We start from the raw sequence: 11,828 nt of genomic DNA, 5'->3' as shown, positions 1-11,828 counted from the left end.
ACTGTTATTAAAATACTATATATTTTCTAAGAATGTGGACGTTGGTTTACAAACCCCAACTGCAAGCAAGAAGCAAAATGAAGTGCTTGTTGATCCGGTTATTGAAAAATATTCTTTTCGTGATGATGTTTCTGTCCCATTGGATGGTAATATTTCTATACTTTCATATTTAATTTTATTTATATAATAACAAGATTGTACATTATTGAAATTCACTTCATGATTTCTCATGTTTCATTCACAGTTTCTAACAATCCAGTTGTGATTAATCCTGTCAGTGATCAGTCACCGTTTGATGACATACCATTCTTTACCGAGTCTCAATTAGTTGCTCTTGAACCAACATTTAGAGAATTGGAAACACCAAAAGCACATATCGCTACTCCTATAATGTTTGACAAATCTCCAGTAGGTGTGTATAACCAATCCGACACAAGCTCTCGAAGATGTCCATTGTACTTCAAGAGCAAGCATCCATTTCAGGAATATATTGGGTTTGAGACTTCGAATTTGTTGATTTAACAATTCACTGATTGGTGTTACCCCAAGTCAAGAGGAAAAAGGTGTAGTTTCTGAATTTCAATTTTTTTTTATTGACATTTCAATAAGAAATATTTATTACCTTTTAATAATATATGCAGGAGTGTTGTAAACACTGCTTTACAGAATAAGATAATTCCTAAATTTGTATTGGCTGACATAAAAATTGGAGATAAAGATTGATTCCGTACCTTGATTCACACTGGACGATCATGGAATGATAAGGGCTGTTTTTTGTATTTTATTTGGTATTGAATAATTTCTTTAGGTTTATTTTGTATGTAGATTGCAATAGAAAGCGTAGGTTTTCCGAAAATTTAACTTTACGGGAACATACATAGTTTGTTGAGTCTTGAAGATTACACTTCTGTGGCTATTTGATTCAGTTTATGAGGCTTAAAAGTTACACTTTTTCTATGCATGCCTGCTTCACTTATTTCTGTTTACACTTCTTCTTTGCATTCTACTTCATCGACTCTGAAAATAGTTTGAATCATTCAACATTATGTAATTTGCATCCTCCATAACTTTATATCTTCTCCATCATACCACGAGATATTTACTGCATAAACTAGTATATTACTAGCACAAACTTGCAATAAAATTTGATTAGTAAAAATACATTGAGGCCTTAATTTGGAGTTAATCTAGCTTCTAGAAAAGCATTTCTAAGAACTTAAAGTGAACTCCAGGCTTGAACTTTTACTGAATTACACTAACATTAGATTTAATACCAATGGGTATTTAGAAATTTCTTCTTCTCACTAGCGTTCATGGTAGTCGTAGCATCTAATTGTTGTCAAAGTTCGAGTAAAATGAGATATTACTAGGTTCGATTAGTTTATTTGTGTTTTCTTACCATCTTTATAGGAATCATAATAGAACAATGTAACCAAAATTAGAAGTATCTTTAAAAATATAAAGTCAAATAGACCTTAAATAGATAGTTCACACCCAAGTCAACATATGTCTTAAGTGTTGCAGACATAAAGATCCAATTTCAGTGGTTTTTAGAAGATTTTTAAACTGCATGATATCAAGGATATGCATACATCAAGTTGAGGAGCACATAATTTATATTACTGAAAATTGGTTGCATTCTTCAGCTACAATTTTTACTAGGTGGATTTGCTTGTTCTTGTTCTCTAGTCACATAGAATACAATTGTTCCTGAAAGCACTGTGATAAATTCATACATCTCAAATACTTTTTTTAGTATTTTGTCCAGCCCATTCTTTAAAAGCAATATGACAAAGCAATAAATTAATGATGGATTTCATATTCTTTACTCTTATACATATCGATTAAGGACCATAACAAAGAATGGCTTCAATTAACAACGTACCTTGAACATTATTGCACTTGCAATGATGGTAAAAGTGGTGAACATTACATAATATACTAGAGAATATATTGCAGAATTGAATATATTCAGTGCCTATCCAAATGATGCATAAATGTTAGAAAATGCTTTATATCTGCATATCTGTATTTTATGTGTATGCTAGTGTATAATTCTAGTTAGTATGCTTGGATTGCGAGTATTTTGTGCACAGAATACACTAATTATGATGTTGTATTATTCTCTTTGTCCTATCCAAATGATGTTGTATTATTCTCTGTATTATAATTTTACTTTTTTCTAATATAATTTTTGTTTATTCAGCATGTTAACGTGATAATGTATTACATGAGGAAAAAATCAAAGTATAGTGTAGTGAAGTCTATTACATACACCACTACTGATGTCTTCTTTGTTAAATAGATACGTTCAATTCATCAATAATGATTGAGTTTGAATCAAGAAATGAGTTGTATCACTCCTGAACATCACGTTAGCCAGTACATTAGGGGATACAAACTATTTGCCAATGTTTTCTGGGATTCTGTTGATAATATCATCATTCCTGTGAATGTTAGTGAGTCATTTTATTGGATATTAGTTGTTTTCCAAATTAGACATAGGTGTCTATATGTTTATGATTCAATGATGGGAGGTGTTGTCCATTCAAAGAATGTTTTAGATCATGTTCGATCCCTTTCTACCATGATACCTCTATTCTTGGTTGCCACTAATTTTTACGGGAAACGTTTGGATATTGACTGGCATCGGGAAGCTGCATACATTGATAAATCATTGAGTGAACCTTTGGAGTATGTCATTTTGAAAGAAACACCACAGCAGGGACCTCAATCTAAGTAAGTTACATTTAAATTATGTTTTTATGAATTTATATTAATATATATGTTGCTTTATAAGTGATTTTTCTGATTTTATATTTTACAGTGACTGTGGTATGTTTGTATGTGCCTTTGCTGAATACGTTATTCATGGCATCTTTGATATCTCCAGTACACTATTTGGTGTTATGAACCATCAACTCAGATATGGTGCACTACTATGGGATTATGCCACACGGAAGGAGAATGATGGAGCAATCAGTGAAAGTGAGGCAACTGAAAATGTTACTAGCAAGCATGATGGTTTCAAAATATCTAGGGAGCAGTTTGGAAGTTCAAGGATACGATAATACCAGTCACAAAATATTATAACAGTAGTTGTTCTTATTTAGTTCTTGTATTTTTTTACAGATGTTTTGATATTTGAAAGTAGTAGGATCTTTTCTAGTTATTACCAGGATACCCAGAATTTTTTTTTGTTACTCTATAGTGATTTTTGGTTGGTTGAACTTTATCAATGTGATGAAGTAAAGCAATAGTGTTTTTAGTTGGGGAAGTTCTTGTGCTTGTATTAGTTCTTGTAGATTTTATAATTTTATACCTAATTTGATACTTGCATTTGTTGCATTCAGCTGTATACATAGTGCTTCTTTATGACTATTTGAAAAAAAAAATTGAGCTCATCATCATGCTCTGAGTATTATCTTTTAATTAGTTTATAAAATGTTAGCAATTTTTTCCATATATTCTTGTGTTTTATGCGTCTGATCCAACATGGTTTACATACAATTCACAACAGACCTACCTGCTTATTTTTACTTATATATCACTATCTTACGTGCTAGGACTAATTTTTTTTCATTGTTTCTCTAGCTTTCATGCACCACAATACAATTATAAGGAATCGCTGTTTTGATAACATAGTATTCGAGGTCCTCACATAGTATTCATTGTTTTGTTATTGAAAATACCATGTAAATAACACATTGTTTGTTATTGATTCAAATACCTGCATGCCAACATGCAACTACTGCACATTACTGTGCATTTCTGGTGTATGCTGTTATGTTTTACAAATATCTACGTGTTCAGTTATATTAATTGAAAAAAAAATTCACCAACTCTCAAACATTTCTTTATTTTAAACCAATATACCCATAACCACAAAATTACTTAAAACAACACAAATCTTAATACTTGAATTTATTGATCATAAACATTTAAAAAAAAAAACCTTAACATCAACATAAATTAAGAAACACAGCTTCCATCTTAAGCAGATGGTGCATGTTTGTGGCAAGTCCTTTTATTGTACCCCTCACGATGATAGTAACTACATGTAACCTTTGGACGTTTACACTTGTCTTCACTTGATGCTTTCCATCTTTCATAACATGGTCTTTCGGAAGGTCGTTTAGAATCAGGTGGCAATACAACTCCATCCAACACTTCACGTGGTATTTTCTATGTACTTTCACAAGGAAGAGGTTCAACTGGTATGGCATAAGCATCTCTAAAATTTTTGTTGTTGTAGTAAGGTGAGCAATAGTTCTCGTCCTGTTGGTTTCTATATGTAATAGCAGTCATAGCATGAGAGCAAGGTATTTCGTCCAATTGAAATTCTCCACAGCTGCACTTTCTGCTTCGCAAACAAACAATGAATCTTTTTGCTCCATTACTAACAGTATGCAGGAATTCATTTGATGTTTTTACCTGCATTCAGAAGCAACTTTAATACACAAATCAGTTAACAAAAAATTTTAAGTCATTTAAAAAGTAATGGATAAAGGAGTTACTATCATTCTCTGAGATAGCAAATGATTATTTATCAAAATATCATTATATTTGACCGTCAACTCTGTTAATTTGTTTGTTACCTCCTCATGTTGTTTTGCATTCCATGATTCAATCATTAACCTCATAAAATCCATTGTTGAAACCACGGGTGATCTTCTAGCTATTTTGTTGGTGTTGTTGATGGATTCCGCTATGTTTGATGTCATCGTCCAAGTCCGTTTGACAGTAGAATGAACCTTGCCCATTTGTGGTAGCCAATTTGGAATAAATACGCCCTGACTCTCTTATCAATTTGGTCTACCCTTCCCATTAACTCTTCAAATTGTTGTAGAGTATATGCATTTGACATTGCAAAAAAAAATTTATACAATTCTTCAAGATTCTTACAAAAGTTTACCTTTATGTTGCACCACAAATGCCAAATACAAGCATGATGTGACAGATTTAGATATACTGTGGATGCTGCCTTCCAAATACTCTCGTTTCTATCAAACATTATGCACATACTTTCTCTTTCCCCAAATGCAATCTTAAATTTATGAAAAAACCAAGTCCAAGAGGCAATATTTTCTGAATCAACCACAGCATAAGCAAGGGGTAGTATATGACCTACAATCGTAACATACTCCATATAATATACTGGTTGATTACTTTTTTGCAAGAAAAACAAAATACATACATATGACATACCAATATTATACAACACATTAACATTCTTCTATGATTTACATTTAAAAATAAAAAATTTAAAAATACGCTTTACCTCCTGGGTCCAACCTGCTCGCAGTCAGCATAGTTCCACCATAAAGTGATTTTAGAGCTGCTTAATCGACTACAATAATTATACTGCAATATTCCTATCCACGAATTGAAGCGTCCAATGCAACAAAAGCATACAAGAATCTATTTTATTCGATTTTCTCCCAACTAACAACAGATCCACGATAATGTTTTTCCAACATATATAATAACCAGGTATCTTTTGATATGACTCGGTAGGATCACCGCGTAACATTTTAATTGCTTTGATTTTTGCACGTCATGCCTAATGATAATCTAATGAAATCCCATGCTCCCTCATCATGTCAGAAACAATATCATTGGAAGTGTATATTCTTTTGGTGTACACATAATTACCTAAGATCAGTCCGGCTACCACTTTTGTCATCCCTTGACGCCTCGCATAAACTTGATCCTTTATTGACCATGTATAAATGTCACAATACTTTATTATTTTAAAATATTTGATTTGTTAATTCTGGAAGAACGAAGAAACCAAGTACAATCCTCCACCACACAAACCAAATAGTAGCTGTTAAAGTAAAAAAAATTATTACAAAAAAAAATCATATTTCGGCTTAACATACAGCTTTACTATCCAATTTAATACACAAAAAAAAACACAAATATTTTTACTTGCTTCCACTTGACCTTTCAGTTCGATAAGAACTGGTTCATAAATGCATGCAACTCCATAACATTAGCCAATGTTTGTTTATCCTTGTAAGTTTGTTTTACAGCTATGTTGATATTCGTTACATCACAAATTACATCCACACGTTCTTCTTCAAATTCTTCAAAATCTGGACTTATCCAGATTAAACGAACACAATCTTTTGCAAATAGCTTTCTCCTTTGTTCATTATTTTCGTTAAAACACTGTTGCCCAACACACACAATTGCTCCTTCAGTTTGGTGAATTACACCGTCCATTTTATCCAAAGTTGTAACGTACAATGGATATTTTAAGAAGAAATCAGCAACCAGAGTCTTCTGTTCCAGATACACCTGCACACTTGTATCATTGTGTATGACCATACTTGGGCATCGATCACTTATTATGAATCGTATTTCAAGTGTATTTGCAGATGTGTCTATCATCAGTTGTGTTGCGATTGCTTCTACTAATCCTTTGTACTTTGTTGTTGCATCATACATTATCCCATCAATTCCAAAGTCTCTAGGTTTTCCTGTTTATACAATAACAACAGATAATTGCAAAAACGTAAAAAATAAATATTTAAATTCATTTAGAAGGCGTAAAAAAATTAACAAACCTGAAAAATCCCATCTCCCTCCATGATGGATTATGATTGAATGCAAATTAACAGAATTCATATTTTTTATCTAAAGAAATACTTGTTTTTTGCTTTTCTATCAAATTCTAATCAACATAGAATGCGTTTTTTGTTTGATGGTAGAGAGAAATCGTGTAAAAAGTGGCAAGTAGAGTATAAATATGGAAACTCTTAATGCGAGCATTAAAATAGGAAGATAAATAACGGTTTGAGGGATTTGAGAGTGGATAAATGTCAATAATTAAGGTTAACTACTTTTAAGGAAGGTAAATTGTATATTAATTGTATTAAATATTTATTTTTCTTTTCCAGTAATTGTTTTTTGTATTTTCAACAAAAGAAAAAAAAAAATTATATATTTTTTTAAGATGAAAGTTGCTATAACTTGAAAACTTAAAAGTTTTGCTATAAGTTGTAATAACTAATCTAATAAGTTTATATAGTTAATTTTCCCATTAAAATTTAGTTTAAGATTAAATTTAATAAAATATTTATATTTTATTTATAAATTATATATAAATAATTATAATATATATATATATATATATATAAAATTTATCAGTTCGGTTTGGTTATTTTCACGATTTTTTTTGAGTAAAACCATAACCAAACCAAATAGCATCGATTTTTTATAAAGATCAATATAAAAGTAACTTTTGCACATTATATCAACAAATACATTTGAATACACCACAATATCACTATCATGGACATATCATAAGATCTCAAATGTATGTTTTATACAACTATGGAAATACCATACTACTGTGAAAACGAAGACAGTAGTGCTTAAAGTTCCCAGAAGAGGTATACATACTGGAAAATTTCAAGGACTACAGAAGAACACAAATCTCACCATCTACTTTTGAAGAGGGTACCACTATCCAGCACATCATATAGTACACTTGCAATTTGATAGATCTTAGCCATCTCCTCTCTAATAATGTAAAGTCAATCAGTAATTAAGTGAACAATGGTCTGCCATTACAAAAAAATCAAGAAGCCATGAAATTCAGGTTGAAGTCTCACTGTTTTTTAGTTGCTTTATCCAATAAATTCATCGAAATGCTATATTGGTGTGCATTAATCTATCTAATGTAAAAGCAAGCTAATAGGTAAGAATTAATTAGTTTCAAATACTTAAACTACCATACATTGTAGCGTGTTAATTATAACAATCAGTTATACCAAAGAGTCTAAAAAGGAGAAGCTCAATTGAAAAGAAAGAACAAAGCACTGGACAAGATACATTTTTCTTTATTACTCCTAATTACCCAAATCATAATAGCATTAGCTAAACTCATCAATGTGCCAAGCAATGTACAACAACAACATACCCATTGTAGTCCCACAAAATAGGGTCTGGGGAGGGTAGAGTGTACGTACCATGCTGACCTTATTTCTATCTTTAAGATGAGGTTGAGAGGTTGTTTTCAATAGTTCAAGACAAAGGTAAATCTAGAAAAAATCCAATTTTGAAACTTGCTGCCAGAAACTACGAATAAAAATGTGCTCCAGGCTAAAATATATATACTACTTCTTTGCATGACCTTTCTTAGAAGTGGGTGCGAGTGTGTAAAAGAAATTTACAAATAGTTGTTATATAGAATAAAACGCATAAAAGAAAAACATATAAAAACAGTTAGCACTTAGCACTTAGCTAGATGTCTCAATCTCATCAAAAACTTATTTTTCATTTATCATCAAATAGCTAAGTAGAACATTTCGAACAAAATTTTGAACCAATTTAACAATATCATGGTGAATAACCAGGTACATACCTTCTAGGAACTCCATTAGTATCTTCAAAACCAAAAGCACCATTGGGAAAAGGGGCAGGAGTGACAATGTTGGTTCCAACAATTTCAATCTTCATTGGCTTCCCATCAAGCTGAACATTGTTGAACCTTTTAACACCAGCTATTGCATCTTGTCTACGTGAGAAAACCACCTTCGCAGGTGGACACATCAAACTATGAACTTTTAGGAGATAAATGACTAAATATAAAGCTTTAAGATATGTGCAAGTACAACATATACAGCGAATAACAGACGTTAACAATATTGTGGTATTAGGAAATGCTGAATTTTCTGTTCAGTTTAACAAAGAATCAATATAGAAGGATTCCTATTCTCAACCACCCTATTCCGCATTGTGCTACACCAAATTCTAAAAATATATAAGTATCCTATCATGTATTTTTTTCTTTTTGTCCAACTACACTTGTCCGTTTCATAACACAACAGAGCTACCTGAAAAATACTACTTCATATCCAATTACATATGGAATTATGCTAAGATGTGACACCACCTAGGCTTACAACCTAGTGGTACCAGTGAGAGTTTTCCTGCAACAGATGTGGATCTAATTCTCACTGTTCTCACACCATTTCAACTTCCCATTTCCCTTTTCAATCCTTCTTATGTAACAGAAAAAAGTGTAATTGATTCTACAGTGTAAGCGGTTATAAATAAGTGAATGAAGTTGAACGCTTTACATGTCATGTAATGCGACCTCATATCCAGCTTTAATCAAGCTATCAGCCATTTTTGATCCCATGTTTTCGAGTTTTATAAATCCAATTCTCTGTCGAAAATAATAGAATCAGCAAACCTGAAATAAAAAATTGTAGGCAAGGAATATGAAATTTACTGTGACCATATGCGGCCGGAATAAGAAGGAAACTTTATACAATGATCACTCTATAGTAAAGGAAAATAGAAATCATCAACCAATTTTATGATCATTTGATAAATGAAATAAAAAGAGAACTGGAAGAAGAGTAGATCAAAAGCTTGCTGTGAATGACGCTGGCTATTTTAATTTTCTGTTGCTAGCATGGATACTTTATGGAAAAGGAGCTATCTTCTTCATTTCAACATCCTCAACATGTATCTCGAAGCATTTGCCATGTTGTTTCCAATAATCCGCCTAGGGATTAATCCACTCCAAATCCGACAACAGAAAAAAATATTTATTATGAAAAGTTAAGACAGTGAAAAATATGTTGGGTTCATAGTATATGAAAGAAGTGTGAATGAAAAAATGGAGAATAAAATGGTGGAGGAGAAGGAGACACTAAAATGGAAAGTGTACTCCCAAATTAGAAAGTTTACTTTTTCTCCCACATTGATGGAAGAAGAGAACTTGAAAGAGTTTATAATCAAGAACAGTTAGTCCACATGGCAAGTGAGGCAAGAAATAAAAGATGCCTCGCGTCGTCGCTCGCTCGGCTTCGGATTTGGATTTGCCAAATGATGGATGAGATCTATCTTTTTGGACAAAATTTATTTGAATTCTGAAGAATGCCAAGGAAAAATGCAGTAAAATTTTTTTGTAGTTTCGGACCTCCATTTATATATACATGTAGTAACAATTGCACTGTTTCAAGTGAACTGATGCATTGTTTTCGAACTAGTGCTTCAAAAATGATACATTGTTCTGAACTACGGCTACAAAAGGTTGCAATGGTTTGAAATAATGCTTTTGAAGGATGTAATCCTTCAATGAAGTAACACACTGATTCATGAAATGAGATGATGCAATCTTTGATGATCAGACATGAACTTACAGCAAAGATGTAACCTTTGAAGTGAACCATTGCCTCTTTTCAAAAGAGGCATGTTGTGGCTATATAAACCTGGTTTCTTTCGCAGGTTTAGTACGAAATTCAGATTAAAAACTCTCTTCTTGTCTCAAAAATATTCTGTGTGATCACTCAAAACGTTCTGTGAGTTCGAAAATATTCCAACCATTTGAGGTACCGCTACTGTTGGTTTGTTAGCCATTTTATCCTGGGAGGAAAAACTCCACAACCTCGGGTACAGTGAGGGGGATTATTTCCTTAAGAAAAATCCGTGAATTCGGACGACTTGGCTATTTTCTGTTTCATCTTAATTTCTGCAAAATAAAATACACCTCTTGGAAAGGTCATTTTGATCTTGTGTTGAGGATATTTGATATACTTCATTGTGTTCTTGTTTATACTTGAACACAAGTTGAAGTTGGTGTTGTAATATACAGATTCTGTGTACCCGAAGTACAAACGATAGATAACAATATTAAGGAAATAATTTAATTTGACAGAATCTGTATAACTTATTTTTGGAGATTAAAGCTTTAAGCTTTCTACTCCGCTTGAATTTAACTAGTGATTAGAAACATAAAATCTTCATCATAAGTTAAAGTTCACTCAGTTGACGATTTGAAGTTATAAAAACTTCATCGTTAATTAGAAACAAGAAGAAAAGTTGAAAAGTTATTTAACTTTATAAGTAGTTAAATACTAAATTTTTCTGTCTTGTATTGAAAGGAAAGATGACTAACGAAAGTCAAATGATGGATGGGACAATGTCTGTGGGGGCAACTAATATTGCCATATCAAGTCGCATAAATGCTCTGCCAACAATGGCACCGGCAGAGAAGCCCAAAAAATTTTTGGGCATTGACTTTAAGCGGTGGCAGCAAAAGATGTTCTTTTACCTCTCCACTTTATGTCTGCAATGGTTCACTAGCGAAGACGCTCCTGAGGTACCCGAGGGAACCTCGGACAAAGACCGCGTCGTTATTGTAGAAGCTTAGAAACATTCGGACTTCCTTTGCAGAAATTATATTCTGAGTGGTCTCCAAGACGACCTCTACAATGTTTATAGTGGAACCAAGACATCAAAGGAACTATGGGGGCACTTGAACGAAAATATAAGATGGAAGATACAGGAATTAAGAAATTTCTTGTTGCACGGTTCCTGGACTTCAAAATGATAGATAGCAAATCTGTTGTCTCTCAAGTACAGGAGTTGCAAGTCATCATACATGATCTCCTAGCAGAAGGTATATCTTTGAAAAATACCTTATTTGAACAAATTAAAAATGTTCTTAATACTCACATAAACTGTTTTGTAGGTTTAATTGTGAATGATGCTTTCCAAGTAGCAGCGATAGTTGAGAAGCTACCACATTTGTGGAAAGACTTCAAAAACTACTTAAAGCATAAATGCAAGGAGATGACTATTGAAGATCTTATTGTCCGACTTCGTATTGAAGAGGATAATAAAGCTGCCGAAAGAAGGTCAAAGGGAAATTCTACAATTAATGGAGCACATACTGTAGAAGATGACCAAAACAATTCCAAAAAAAGGAAGAAAGCTGAACAAGGAAGCAATCAACCCAAGAAAAAGTTCAAGGGAAAATGCTTCAACTATTGTAGACACCTAATTTTGTCCCTCCCGAA

General features: G+C 32.5%; 1 protein-coding gene across 1 annotated transcript; it reads right to left on the bottom strand.

Annotated features, from left to right (window-relative positions):
- Window positions 1-4,185: 4,185 nt before the first annotated feature.
- Window positions 4,186-4,763, bottom strand: LOC124898738. The gene is made up of 2 exons (XM_047412640.1): window positions 4,599-4,763; window positions 4,186-4,434 (listed from the first exon to the last, which is right to left on the bottom strand). The coding sequence occupies exons 1-2, from the start codon at window positions 4,761-4,763 to the stop codon at window positions 4,186-4,188; spliced, it is 414 nt and encodes a 137-aa protein (XP_047268596.1).
- Window positions 4,764-11,828: the final 7,065 nt, after the last annotated feature.

Source organism: Capsicum annuum, chromosome 1 (genome assembly GCF_002878395.1).
Source record: "Capsicum annuum cultivar UCD-10X-F1 chromosome 1, UCD10Xv1.1, whole genome shotgun sequence".
NCBI lineage: Eukaryota > Viridiplantae > Streptophyta > Magnoliopsida > Solanales > Solanaceae > Capsicum > Capsicum annuum.
The sequence above is the reverse complement of the archived record's forward strand: the minus strand, read 5'-3'. Positions and strand labels throughout refer to the sequence as shown.